The following is a 14,243-nucleotide window of genomic DNA, read 5'->3' as shown; positions in this document are numbered from 1 at the left end:
CAGCTTCCTTCCTTGTCCAGCATCAGTGCCTGTGGCTGCTGCCTGGCTCCTTGGCTTTATCTCTGTGTCTGGGGAGGAAAGATTGCTCTCCCTTATCGTTCTCGTGCTGGGGATCCACAGAACACTCCCAGGCGTGGCGGGTGCAGACTGACAGAGTGCCAAGCTCCTCCTGCATGCTCCTTTCAGATCCACTTTTGCACTGTCCTGACCCAGCCCTGCCCACACCGACCGTGGGAACCTTGCCATCAGCTCCTATCTCCTGTGTGCTTGCTAACAGCTTTCCAGAATACAAGAAAAACTGATTTTGCTCTATCCCTTCTGGGCTGTGTGATGTCACCTCATCCATCCATGCTCAGAATGTTTTGCTGCCTCCTAAAACAAGAATCTTGTTTTGAAGAGCAGCATCATGGTATCACAGATGCCCAAAGCAGAAACCAGGGGTTGCTGCCACAGTTACCTTAGCTACAGGAGCCTGGTGCTGCATTTTATAAAGGATAAAACTTTTTCCTGCCACTGTTCCCCCCAACCAACTGGGTAAATCTAAATACATGAAAAAATACCTACACATCTTTTTTAGCCACACAGTTTGTGTTTCAACTTCCTGGTTAGTCCAGATCCTGCTGGTGATACATTCCTGTTGTGTTTTCACCCCAGCCAGAAATCAAGCCCCACACAGCCACTCACTCCCTCTCCCACCAGTGGGATTGTGGAGAGAACTGGAAAGGTAAAAGCTGGAAAACACCTGGGTTGAGATAAAGACAGATTAATAGTGAAAGTGAAAGCTGGCACACAAGGAAGGAAAAACAAAGGATTCATTCACTGCTTCCCAGGGCAGGCAGGTGTTCAGACACATCCAGGAGAGCAGAGCCCCATCACGTGTAATGGTGGCTTGGGAAGCCAAACACCATCACTCCATGTGCCCCCCTCCTCCTTCCCCCCAGCTTTCAATGCTGTGATGTGGCAGGGTCAGCTGGGGTCACCTGTCCTGGCTGTGTCCCCTCCCCATCTCCCCTGTGTCCCCAGCCCCCTCACCAGTGTGGCCACACAGAAAGCAGAAAAAGCCTTGGCTCTGTGTAAACACTGATCAGCAAAAACAAAAACATCTCTATATTGTCAGCCTCGTGTTCAGCACAAATGCAAACATAACCCCATATTAGCCACTGTGAGGACAATTAATTCTACCCCAGCCAAACCACCATCTTTGACTCAGTTCAAGACAATGTAGGCTTCTACCCTCCTCCAGCAAGCTCTGTTCCCTGCAAAGGAGTTCCAGTGATTTACCTTAACATGATCTTTTCCTTCCTTGAGCCAAGAAGAGCATGAACACTGCAGCCCATGGCAGCTTTTGATGCTTCCCCCTGTCCCAGTGGCTGCAGGCTGCTCTGGCATCTCGTGGGAGATTTCTGGTGGAGGAATACAGGGCCACAAGGGAGGATCCCTCTGTGCCACTGCAGAGCCAAACCATGTCTCACTAGCACTACAGGAGTGTCCACACCAGGGTCTGGGATTTGGTTGGCTGCACTGAATTAGTTGAATTTGGGTGTAACAACAGCAAAGGCTCATTTCAGTTCAGCTGAATGCAAGGAAGCAGAAGAGATTCTTTTACTGGAGCAGAAGAAAAATTGAGAGCTGTAGAAAACAGCAAAAGGCACTGAAATCCCTTGAAAGGGATATTCCAGTGGAAAACAGATAATTCTCTTACACAGGGCCAGTGCTCAATTACTGAATTATAGAGATTAACTATAACATTTAATGAATAGTAATATATCATTATAGTAAAGAAACCATGATTTCATGGTCTCAAAGATTTTCTACTGTGACAAGTTCCTCATTTTCTCTCTGAGCATCTCCATGTTCACCTGTTTCCCAAGTAGTCTTGGGATGTAGGGCCCCAGTCAGGGCTTGTAATTGAAAACAATTAACCAATTAAACCAAGCAGCTAAATTGCTCTGTGAGAAGGGAGGATCCATCTGTGAGATGCAGTGGGATTGGTGGCTCAGATGCCTGCAGCTCTTGGGAAATTTTTGACTTCAGATTTGTGTAGCTGAATTTGTCCTCTCTTAAATGTGATAGAGTGATATAGAGTATTTCAGCTGGAAGAGGCCTACAACAATCATCTGTCTTGCTCTGGTAATGTAAAGATTTAAAGGGTTTCATTTTCCTTAACTTAAAGCATAGTGATGGGTGTCACAGAAGCTGGTGAGAAAGTGAGTTGTGAGGACCTAGATGGTTCAGCTCCCTATGAGTCCTCTCTCAGACCTGTGTGTGTGTAATTTCATGTTAAACCTTATTTGTTAGCAAACAACACAAGGAGGAAAAGAGGAAGAAATGGTTGCCTAGGAATCAAAAGAAATAAAGAAAAAAATTTTAAAAAAAGAAGGGGTCAGCAGAAAATACAAAAAAAGTAGATGTAATTTTTGAACTTTCTTCTTCGCACCCTTCCTCAGGGTTTCCGCTCGGCCCACGCCTCTGGTGGTCACTGAGACAATTTTCTGATAAAGAGGAAGGAAAAACCAGCAGCTGTTGTCCCGGATGCTCGGTGGCAGAGAGAGCCCGGGCAGGGAAGTGTTCCTGATTTACCCCAGCCTGGGAAAGGCAGATCAGCGTGGCTGGAGGGGGAGCAGCCCTGCAGGAAGGATGGGAATGGTGCTGCGAGCAGCCGTGCTCCTGAGCTCCCTTCTGCACTGCAATGGTGAGTCTGGGCTGGGCACGGGGCCCTGCCCTGGCTGTGCTGGGCAGGGGCAGCTCTGCTTTGGGATGAGCTCAGATTCAGTCCACAGAGTGAGAGAAATCTACTGGGATAAAGGCAATGGGCTGCTTTTTTACAGGAAAAAGAGTTTTAGGTTTCTTTACCCAGTGGTTTAAGTTGCTCATGTTTGGCTTAGGCTGAGAGAATGGTGTTTCAGAAATATAAATAGGCAGTGGAGGAGGGAAGTCTGCTGTTCCTCAGAAGGCCCAAGGGGGATGTTGGGGGCAGACACTGGCTGAGACCAGAGAGCTGCAACTTGGACTTTAGACCAACTCCTTCCTCAAGCCTGAGGAAGTGGAGGCAGCACCAGCAGGCAGTGGAGAGCAGGAGAGCCAGGCTGCCCCCATGGCAGGAGCCCAGCCATCAGCCACCTCCCATCCTCATGGCACACTGATTTTTGGGCAGCCCAACCCTCACACTCTCCACTGCCTGCTGGTGTTTCTCTTTGCCAATGCTCTTGCCATGGCAGCACCACCTGGGAGCTGCCTTCACCCTGCCTGCTCTGTGGCTTCATTTTCATCTTCCTTTCTTCCTGCAGCTTTTCTGGAGTTGAGTGGCCCCAGTGAGATCAAAGGGGTCTGGAAGGACTCTGTCACTCTGCCTTGTGCCTATGTGCCTGTGGAGGACCTCATGCAGCAAACCCTCACCTGGACTGTGGTGCATGACGAGGGTTCAGGTGTCATCATTCGGAGGGATGACTCCGGGGACCAGGTGCTCCTGTCTGAGTACAGGGACAGAGTCAGCATCCCGAAGGATGCCCCAGGAAATGTGTCTCTCCTCATCCTGAACCTGGAGATCTCTGACAAAGGAACCTACACTTGCCAGGTCACCTGGAGAGACAACAACAACAGCCTGATAGCAAAGGAGATCACCACCAGCTTGGAGGTTGTTAAAGGTAAATCCAGGAAGGAGGCTGTTCAGGAGGGAAAGGCTTAGCTCAGGAAGGCTTTTGGGAATTACAGCAGGTAGGCAGTGACTGTGTGTTTGCATGAAGAAGCATTTTGCCGATCAGTGTCAGCCTCAAGCAAGAAACAGCAAACAGGTCAGAGAGGAATTCTGCCCAGGACACAGCACCCTGCAGCTCAGGGAGGACCTGTGGCTCCTCAAGGCCCAGCTCAGCCCTGGCTCTATCTGTAGCCGATGGCTCGATGTTTCCCAGTGGCATGCAGCAGTGGGGAAGTCCCAGGGATACTGTATTGCTGTTCTTTCACTAAATTTTACCAGCATGTGCTCGCCCTCCCTCTGCCAGTGTGGGGGGTTTATAGGGGCACAGAGGCTGCACACGCCCGTGCGGTGTGGTGGTGTTCGCAGGGATCTGAGGATGAGGGAAGAGACCAGAATGTTGACTCCATGTTTCAGAAGGCTTGATTTATGATTTTATTATATATATTATATTAAAACTATACTAGAAGAATAGAAGAAAGGATTTCATCAGAAGGCTAGCTAAGAATAGAAAAAGAATGATAAGAAAGGCTTGTGACTGACTGAGACAGTCCGGACACCTGGACTGTGATAAGCCATTAATTAGAAACAACCACATGAGACCAATCACAGATGCACCTGTTGCATCCCACAGCAGCAGATAATCAATGTTTACATTTTGTTCCTGAGGCTTCTCAGGAGAAAAAATCCTAAGGAAATGATTTTTCAGAAAACATAATGTTATAAATGTATATATATATTTATTATTATTATTATTATATATAACTATATTATATATAATATTATATAATTATAATGGCTACAGTGCGGCACAGCTGAGTTCATCCTGTGCAGGGAGGTGATGCTAAAGCCGAGATGAATCCTTCCTCCTGGGAAGCGGGAGCTGCTGCGGCAGGGGGAGCGTGCCCAGCCCAGCCAGGGCTCCGTGACCCGGCCCCCCTGTGCTCTGTGTTGCAGTGGCAGCCACCAAGCCCATCATCAGAGCGGCGGAGCCGGGGCTGACGCTGCCGGCCGGAGGCAGCACCAGCCTGAGCTGCGAGGCCGGCGGCTCCCCTCCCATCAGCTACCGCTGGTTCCGCCGCGGCCCGGCGGGCACGGCCGAGTTCCTGCGCAGCGGGGCCGAGCTGGCCTGGCGCAGCCTGCGGCCCTCGGACAGCGGCACATACTTCTGCGAGGCACACAACAGGGCCGGGGCCGGCGCCGTGCAGCGCAGCGATGCCGTGCGCCTGACGGTCACAGGTGAGTGCCGGCCAGGCAAACCCTCTGCCGAGGGGCCGACGAACCGCAGCCTCTGCCCTGCCCTGCCCGGCAAGGAGGAAATGCCAAATGCCTTCAGCGCCCTGACACAGCCCTGCCCGCTGCCTCCAGCCTGTGTCCTGCTGTATTTCCTCTGTTCAATTTCCTCCTCTTTGAGGAACTGCTCTTTTCTGATGCAAAACGGGATTTCTACTTCAAACACTCATTTATTTATTCCTCTGTGGGTTTTTTGAAGTTCTCCCTGCCTCTGTAATGTTACCCACTGCAGTTCAGCAAGTTTAGACAAGGAGTTGGGGCTTTATTTGGGGAAGCAGGAACAAGGGAGTGGTAATTCAGTGGCAGAACAACCCAAGCTGGCCTTTGCTCCCCACCACCAGCCGCGTGTCCCAGGGGGACACACTGCACTTCATTCCAGGCTCTGACACCTCCAGGCTCTGCAGGACAGTGTGTCACAGGCCGGACTCAATGGGCTCAGAGGCCTTTTTCAGTCTATTCAATTCCATGATGGGTGCCTGGTGGAAATCCTGCAGCTCTCCTTGGCTGGTGACTGGATCAGCCGAGCTGTGAAGCCCCTGATGGCAGAGCCAGGCTCAGGCACCTCCCAGTGGCTGGGAAAGAGGCAGAGCCTGCTGGAAGCTCTGGTGAAGCCCTGGGTGCTTTTCCCGGCAGTGCCACCCTGGAGGGAGCAGCACAGGAACGGGGCTCAGTGCTGCAGCTGCTGCCCCACGCCGCTGGCACAGCAGCCCCCTCCTGCCAGCTGAGACGGGGCTGCTTCCTCCTGCTCCCACCCCTGGGGAATTCTGTACCACAGCAGCATCTCCATGGTGGTCAGACCTCTGTGGAAGCCTCTCCTTCTCCTCACCTTGCAGATGTGCCCACAACAACAGCAGCCTCGCATAGGAATGTGAGAACCACGGGGGGACTCCACCCAACCACAGGTCAGGGTGAGAGCGGTGGCAGCGGATGGCAGGGGAGGGGTGTTGGGGCAGTGTGCCACCAGTGCTTGGAAGTGGTTTTATTGCTGGGGAACAGAGTCTTGACACTACTGAACTTCAGTCCATATGCCTCAATTTGTAACTCGGGTGTTTCTGAAAGTAGATCTTCCTTCCCTCAGTTTCCAATCCATGGTGGGCTAATATGTTGCCTTTTTAGGAGGGACTGTATGCATCTTAGGACTGCTGGAAATGCCTTTTCCTAAGCTGCAGATCATATGGGATGGGATATTCTTGGTTTGGTTCTTTTCTGAAGGATATTTTTGCTTGTCATCTGATCCTGAATAGAAGCTGCTGAGGGGAGGCAGATCTGGTGTCTCCAGTGGCAGACACAAGTGCTGCAAAAGCTTCCTGAGACCCAACTGAAAACATGTACCTCACCAGGGACTGCTCTTTGAGGGAGGGCTTGTGGTTTCGCATTTGTTTTTGTGGGATTTGGGACTTTTTGCTTGGACTCGAGCAGGTCTGCTTGTTGGATAATGTTTCTTTTGCATTTATGGTGCCCCAGCAACCACGTGGGGGTTGTGGAAGCTGAGGGAAGATGTTGACAGGTGTTGACTGTTCTTACAGAAAAACCTGAAACAGAGCTGGTGTCTGGAGATACCTCAGCAATCTCCTGGACTCCATGGGGCCCCACCACTACTGCAGGTGTGTGTCTATGCAGTTTGGTTATACATAAATATGTGTATATACTATATATAGTATCCATTCCATGACCATATGGTACTACAGGTACACTACTCTATAGTGTAGTGTATACATAGTGCTTATTTCTGCAGTTTGCCTTGTAAAGGGGCTGGAGGCATTCTCTTCTGATCCTACAGCTCAAATTCCAGATCTCCTGGTGCTAAAATGAGCACTGGAAATGCACTGTCAGACTAACTCATCTTTGTTTTTCAGATCTGCCCATAACAGCAACAACTTCCGAGAGTGGTGTGGGATATCCAGGGAAGAATGAAACAATTCAGGGTAAGAACAGAACCAAACTGAGAAGAAGATTAAGGGCCCAAATCAGATTCTCTCTAGTCAAAATTAGTATTCTGCCTTTTTAGCTGCAAACTGCATTAACAGCTGTTCTCTAAGGACCCAGATAATTCACGGTGACTCTTTAAAAGATTCTGGATGTTTTTATGGAAAAACAAAACAAAAAAAAAAGTTGACATATGGGGCCCACAGAATTGTTGCTGTGTTCCTGAGCAGTTAGTCCATTTTTTATCTTGGATTGTCAAAGCTGAAACAGCAGAAAAACCTCAATGTGTTCCTGAAGCAGATCTACACATCTCCAGCTTTGCAGCATTGTCACAGGTTTAGACACTTCCCATACAGAACTGAGCAGCATCCTTGAATGGCAAGCTTTATTTCATGACATGCAGTGCAGTTATCCTGCCCAGCTCACATCCCTGGTCACCTCAGCATGAGAGGGACACTGTCTGTACAGCTGGGGTCCCTTGGTGAGGGGTACACAGTGCTGGGACACACAGCTCCCACTCACAGCCACAGCACCAGGGCTCTGTGGGGACACAGCCCCATGTGCTCAGGCAGGGCTGGCCTTGGGGACATGGTAAATGTCATGTCCCTGCAGCTGCTGTCACCCAGGAGGGCTGCCCTGTCTGAAATCCCTCTGTTGTATTGCTTTAGAATTCCAGAGGACTGGCTTGTCCCTGTACATGGTCATCCTGATTGCTGTGGTGTGTGGTGCTGTGGTTTTCCTTATCATCTCTCTTATCACTTGCATTAGAAAGCCCAAAGAAGGTGAGTAGAATGTTCTGGACAACCTAAGTGTTTTACACATGCCCAGCATGGCTTTACCTTTGATGGGTTTTGGGGCCTGGAGCAGAGCTGGCAGCCACCAGCAGGCAGGAGATGACACAGATGGTGGGAGACCCAAAGAGGCAGAGAAGTCCTTGCAGCCAGGAGGGTCTTCCAAGCATCAGCTGTGGGACTGGGGCAGCAGCAGCCCTGGTGCTCCTGAGCTACACCCTCCATCCCTGCTCTGGCTCAGGGCAGCTCAGTCCCTGCCCTGCAGCCCATCCCACGATGTGTGGCTCACTCTCCCACAGAGCCTTGGGATGGTTGTTTCCCACTGCTCCTCACAGATATCCCAGGGCTCAGACTCACCTACCTGGCCAGGTTCACGGTTCCAAATCTTTAAAGTCCCTGGCAGAGGGTTCATCCTGCCCTGCTGCTGGGATGAGCCTTTGGGAGCAGGTGCTGCTCAGCAGTTCCTGTGGTTGGCACCCAGAGGGAAGAGGTCACTGTCAATTCTCCCATTCTATAGGAATTTATTTCCTCTCTGGTCTTTGGTCACAGGATCCATTCACTGAATGCTCAGAAATCCCCTTTACCAAATGTTCCTTGGAGCCCCCCCTCGCCAGCTGTGCAGGGAGCACACAGATGTGCTTTGGGCTTTGAGATCCCACAGACTTTTTCTCCTTTGTTTCACTAATGACCTTCCTATGACTCCATGCTACCAATTAATAATAAAATTGTCAGGTATTTCTTTTGCCATTTTTCTTATTTTTATATTTTCTTCTTTTTTAAGGAATTCAGAATAGCCACTTTCAAAACTGTTCTTTATTGATTTCTAATGAATAGGGAAACTGTGGACTTCTAGTTTCTAACCTCAACTTTATCAAAATAACCCAGTTGTGTGATAGCTGGGTTGTTTTTGTTTTCTTGGATTGAATCCTGGGAAACTGAGTCATCATCCACCTGACATGATACCCAAGGCTGTTATTTTATTTCTGTCTTGAGAAGTCATTTTCTTAAACCAAGAAGTTAAATTCTTTTTTTAAGGAATGTAAATACAAATTATTGACACAAATTCTGATTTTTCTTTTCCAGCTCAAGTCTATGATGTAAAATTGTGAGTATAACCCTTTCTCTGGCACATTGATGAGTCCTGGGGGGAGGTATCAGAGCAGAAACAAAAAGCGCTGCTATTAGCTGTCATAATGAAAACCCCCTTAAGCAGTCTGGGTGAAGAGGTTCGCAGTTAGCTCAACAGCACATTGTAGAATGGCTTGTGGGTTTTCCACAGCAACAAAGAATGTGGGAAGAAAGAACCTTTTGATGGCAATATCAGTATTGTAGAAGAGAGCAAGGGCTGCTCATTGACTCCTAAGCCCAGGGAGGGCTACTGAAGATGATTGCCAAGGCTAAATTCTCTGTGTTTTTCCAAGGCTAAATTTCCAGTGTTTTTCCAAATGCAAAGGAAAGGAACTCCTGTTCTGGAGACCACTGGTTAAATTCTGATTTATCCTGAAACATGCCTGGCTGAATTTGCTGCTTCTAACCATAGATAGGAAGGAAGTTATAGCTATTTCTAAACTCAGGTTTCGCATCCTGATCCACTTATAACCTGTGGAAGTTTTACTGAAAAGCCTGATAACACAAGCAGAACCACTTCTCTAGGTATAAAGTGCTGCTAATTTGAGTGTTACAGTGGGCTGTGCCAGCATCCCAGTGCTGGGCCTCCTCAGCAGTGTGTAAGGCAGCAGTTTAAAGAACATTTGAACCCTGAGCAATGGAACAAATGCTGTGGTTACATTTCTCCTCAGAGGCTCTACCTTAATTTAAAAAATATTAGATACCATAAGCCAGACAGTGGATGTGTGCTGTTTTCAGTTCTCAATTTACACTTCCTCCAGTATTTTTTATAAATATTTATTTCTCTTCAGCAATTATGTGATTGTGCAAGAAATGGTGGTAATCCTTTCATTGCTTGCACACCCTTTGCTGCCTCTCCCTGGAAACTTTCTCAGGGTTGGAAGCGATGCTGCCTCAATGCCCAAGGTTTTTCTGCCACCTGAAAGCAAAGGACAAAATTCTCTTCTTCAGAATATTGCCATAGTCCAGTGGCCTAAGTTTACACAGGTTTGGGTCAGACTGTAATACTGTCAAAATCCTGATGGTTGGAGATGCTTTGTTTACTCTGGTTGTTATTATTTTTGTTTTTTGATTTCAGCCACAACTCGAGAGCAGCAGCTTCCTCAAGCACAGGTCATTATGAGGAACCCATCTCTGCCACTGAAAACCACTATGTGATGGAGCTTGGGGAAAGCAAAGTCTCTGAAGAAGTAAATAAGGATGTGTCTGGCTGTGTGGCAAACCCCCAGGAATCTGAGTATGAAGTAGGGGACACTTCCTGAGACCCAGCAATGCTCTGCAGATACCAGTCCTGAGGAGCACCTTCACCCAGACAAAATATGTATTTATTTTCCCTTCTGCCCCTGACAAATAGGTTGGACAAGCAGTGGTTGCTCTCTCTTCACAGTCCCTGCAGTGAAAATGCAGGAACTTCAGTTACAGACTGCTGTATAGAATTTCTGATTTTGTTTTCCTTGATTCCCTTTCATACCTGTATCTACTAAAGCCCTTTGAATGCTGCAGGTCCCAGACTAGGAGCACTGCACTGAACTTACTGCTATATCTGGCCAAAAGGAGCAGTGTTTCCAGCCTTTGTGTGATGGGAGGAGAGCCAGGGGTGCTCAGTGTAACCTCCCCATGGGTGAGCAGGGCAGGATGAGGCTGGCGTGGGAATGGATGGCTCCCCTCCTGCCCACCTCATGCTGCACAGATTTAATATAACAGATTTTATAGAAACAATGGAAGGCAGATTAAAGCCAAGAGAACCTCAGGAACCTGCCACAGCAGGAGAAGCAGTGCAGGAAGCAGGAATGTCCTTGCTGCCCTTGTGCTGCCCTTGATCCCCCTGCAAGCACTGCAGTGAGGTCCAGGCACACTGGCCACAGCTCTGGCTGCTTCTGGCACTGCAACCAGCCCCTTTCTGTCTGAGCTCATCTTCTCTGTTCTCTCTTTAAGTGCATGATGGATATTTGAAAGGAATTACATACTTTTCCGTAAGTTTGGAGTAGGATTGCTTACACATGCCTCACATGTTTTGCTGTGTGCGTTTCTGCACAACTGGCTCATTTTGGAATGCCAGCAAGCCACTCACAGCTCCTCACTAGATACTCAAGAAGTACTTTCCTGCCAGCTTAAAAGGCCTGAAGAGTAAGTTATGAATAATTTCTACTGCCCTGAGTTAATCTGTTATGCAGGGTTATGGAGAAACCTTTTTATAACAAACAGGGCAATTCTGTGTCCCATTAAAGCCATGCAGGCAGGTGTAAAACAGAGGGCGTGACCCAAGGGATGAGCAAAATGTTGGTAACACAGACACAGGATTAATGGGCTGCCAGCTGTGCTGCTCACACTCAGGACAGCTCTGCATCTGCAGGCCTCTGAGCATCAGTTCAAAACTCACCAGAATTCAAAGGGAGTGTGAAGTGCTAAAGGAAAGGTATTCCAGTCAAAAACCTGGACTGTGGTACTGTGAAGTCCATGAAATGTCACTAATTTATGTGTGCATGTTGGCCTCATCTTGGGTTTAGCAGAGCAAGAAAAGTTACTGAGAAATATTGTAAAGAATAATAATTGGTACAAAATCACTTCTGTGCCAACAGTCTCTTAGAAAAAAGGGAAGAAATAAATGAGCCAAGAGTGCCCGTGGGGATCAGGGCTGAGAAGGTGAAGAGGCTACAGCTTGTTTACAGCTTCTCTGAAAAGGATGCAGAAATTAATGTTAATTATCTGGTCGCACTTTCAAAGGGCAAGGAAAAGCGCTTCTTTGTATGCAACACAGAAATAAATGTGGAACACAGTGCTGCTCACCCAGGGCTGAGAGCCAGAGGTCTAATGGGAAATTGGAGGAATTAATGATTTAGAAGTTCATTAGAATGCACAAACAACCAGGCATGCTTTCTAGGCACTTATCAGTGACCTTATACTTTCTCCTGTGCTGCAAGTTTTATATCTCTTTGTTAACAATGTACTGAAAAATCAAGGGCTGGGGAATCTTGATTTCTGAATGAAAAGGGAATACATGGCAGCTACTGGTGCTGTCATGGAGAAATCTGCCAACATGTTCATGCAGCTTATTGCAGAAGTGGAGAAAAGAGGTGTGAGTGTGTGTTCCGCTGTGTGAGGTCAGAGGGGTGGGAAGGCAATGTGGCAGGAGCTGGAGCACAGCCCATCCACCTGAGCTCAGCCTGACTGCTGTGGCCACTGGAGGGAGAATGTGGCCACCTGGAATGACCTGCAGAGCTCTTCATCTGAGGGGTCTGATGTGGCCAGAGCTCCAGCCAGAGGAGCAGGGAGCCCTGAGGGAAGGCAGAGATGCTGAGATGCAGGGTGTCCCACTGAGGGACAGGGTGCTCAGTCACACTGAGCTCTCACTGCTGGAACCCCATGGGTAAGGGCTGCAAGGAATCCCACAGCTTGCCCCGAAATCACTCCATTCCAGCTGCACTGCAAAGCCACAGGCACTGCAGCCCTCCCAGTGTGGTTAAACAGCAGTGTTATCCTGGCTGGACAGCCAGCAGCAGGAACTGATGATATTAAATACAGCTGTTGTAAGGCAAGCTCATTAAACTGCAAATAATTCCATGAATTCTGGTCTCCATGTGGTTTGTGTCTGCATGCACTGTGGGACAGCTGGATAAGGTCCAGGTCCTGACTTGGTCTGGGGTGTACCTGGGGTGAAGGGCAGCTGCTGTGCACCCTGGGCAGTGGCAGAGGATGAGCTCAAGTCACAGCAGCTCATCCCTGTGGTGGTGTTCACAGGGGTCCCAGGATGAGGGAAGATATGAGAATCTTGACTCCACGTTTCAGAAGGCTTATTTATTATTTATGATATGTATTATATTAAAAGAAAATGATATATTAGAACTACACTAAAAGAATAGAAGAAAGTATTTCATCGAAAGGAAAGGGAAAAGGAAAAGGAAATTGAATGATAATAAAATATTGTGACTGACCAGAGTCCAAGACAGTTGGACTGTGATTGGCCATTAATTAAAAACAACCACATGAGACCAATCACAGATGCACCTGTTGCATTCCACAGCAGCAGATAATCATTGTTTACATTTCGTTTCTGAGGCCCCTCAGCTTCTCAGGAGAAAAGATCCTAACCAAAGGATTTTTCGTGCAGTGTGTCTGTGACACATCCCAGAGCAGCAGATTTACCAAGCCCAGAGCTCAGGCAGGCTCTGCAGAGCACTGGGAGGAGGAGCTGGGCAGCCTGCAAAAAGCTAGCATCAGCTGGTGCTGAGTGAGCCTGCAGGGAGCAGCAGCAGCGCTGGGTGGTGGCTGCAGGTAAGGGACATCTGTGGTGCCTGGAGGGTGCAGCCCACCTGCAGCACCAGGAAAGAAACCAGAACTCAGAAGGCATCCAACACATGGGGCACTTTCCTGGAATCAGGAGCTGTTTACAAGGATTTGGCCAAGCTAAAAGCAACCCAGAACGAATGTCATTGACCTGGGAATTCCTGGGAAGGGAAGTGAAGTTTTTCAGAGAGAGCACTTGTACATCATGTTTCTTCTGTCACACAAGCTTTAAGGGGAAACGCTAATTTACACCAATTTCTGTTTCTTGAAGTGGAACAAGGACATGTTTTGATGACTGACTCTATGATTATCTGATGTGACAGAACTGTGGTGTGAATGGCTGGGGGAGATCACACAATCAGCTTCTGAGGGACATCCAAAAAGTACTTAGCAAAATACACTGTTGAGTCAGATCTATGAGTTAGCTATGGCTGGACCAAACAAGAAAGTCTCAAGCAAAAATTGATTCTTTTTTGAGTGCACATGGTTGAGAAAGAGCACTTTAAGACCCTTCTTCTTAGTTTATCTACTTTTTGATGATTTGCTCATAGTTGAGTACTGAATTTCATCTCCTTGAACACTAAGGATCTTATTTATCACCAGAAAAATGATAGCAAACTTCTCTGGCCACTGGCAAACTTTGTCAGAAGATGAATGTAAGATGTAGGCTCAGCAGAGCTGGTCCCTATGAACAGGGTCTGAGTGACCATGGGGGGACAAGGGGACTTCACTGTGTCACCTGCAGATTGCCCAAGATGAGTAGCAGAAATGGCAGAACAAAGAGTGCCTGAGCTGTGCCACTTGAAGAAAAGACACTGGAGAGAGTGTCCTGTCCTGTGTGTGGGAGGAAGGTGGGTACCTGGGGGACAGGCTGCAGTGCCTCACCTGCAGCACTGCATGGGAGACAGAGCACGTTCAGCCCAGAGCGCAGACACTGGAATAAAATACTGCATTTTAATAAACCGGGTATCTAGCCAGCATGGCTGAGACATTGAAGGTTTTTCTTCTTGTGTTCAGATACAAAACTCTGAGGAGTCCTTTCAGTAAGGGAGAGTGGGCTGATTGTGTGACTCAGGGAGCTGTGTCTGTGTCCAGGGAAAGAAAGATGTCATGTACATCACATTTGGGGA

At 48.2% G+C, this 14,243-nt stretch overlaps 1 protein-coding gene across 4 annotated transcripts; it reads left to right on the top strand.

The window, feature by feature from the left end:
* The first annotated feature begins 1,988 nt into the window (after positions 1 to 1,988).
* LOC135447619 (V-set and immunoglobulin domain-containing protein 4-like) lies at positions 1,989 to 12,392 on the top strand. 4 transcript variants are annotated; one of them, XM_064712624.1, is made up of 10 exons: positions 1,989 to 2,130; positions 2,448 to 2,692; positions 3,288 to 3,644; positions 4,649 to 4,930; positions 5,818 to 5,886; positions 6,511 to 6,588; positions 6,841 to 6,909; positions 7,579 to 7,692; positions 8,785 to 8,806; positions 9,908 to 12,392. In XM_064712624.1, the coding sequence occupies exons 2-10, from the start codon at positions 2,533 to 2,535 to the stop codon at positions 10,089 to 10,091; spliced, it is 1,335 nt and encodes a 444-aa protein (XP_064568694.1). In that variant the 5' UTR covers positions 1,989 to 2,130; positions 2,448 to 2,532; the 3' UTR covers positions 10,092 to 12,392. The 4 variants fall into 4 exon arrangements, with proteins under 4 accessions (XP_064568694.1, XP_064568695.1, XP_064568696.1 ...); XM_064712625.1 differs by lacking the exon at positions 5,818 to 5,886 and having other exon boundaries at positions 9,908 to 12,385; XM_064712626.1 differs by lacking the exon at positions 7,579 to 7,692 and having other exon boundaries at positions 9,908 to 12,385.
* The last annotated feature ends 1,851 nt before the right edge of the window (positions 12,393 to 14,243 follow it).

The sequence above is a fragment of the Zonotrichia leucophrys genome, chromosome 4A (assembly GCF_028769735.1).
Source record: "Zonotrichia leucophrys gambelii isolate GWCS_2022_RI chromosome 4A, RI_Zleu_2.0, whole genome shotgun sequence".
Lineage (NCBI taxonomy): Eukaryota > Metazoa > Chordata > Aves > Passeriformes > Passerellidae > Zonotrichia > Zonotrichia leucophrys.
This window is presented reverse-complemented; position numbering and strand designations above follow the sequence as displayed.

What these genes read in the sequence shown, in the direction of transcription:
- LOC135447619 (XM_064712624.1), top strand. Translation starts at nt 2,533, where the DNA reads ATGCTCGGTGGCAGAGAGAGCCCGGGCAGGGAAGTGTTCCTGATTTAC. An exon ending in CAGCTTGGAGGTTGTTAAAG is followed by an intron (nt 3,645 to 4,648) that starts GTAAATCCAGGA and finishes TCTGTGTTGCAG; the next exon opens with TGGCAGCCACCAAGCCCATC. An exon ending in GGGCCCCACCACTACTGCAG is followed by an intron (nt 6,589 to 6,840) that starts GTGTGTGTCTAT and finishes TTTGTTTTTCAG; the next exon opens with ATCTGCCCATAACAGCAACA.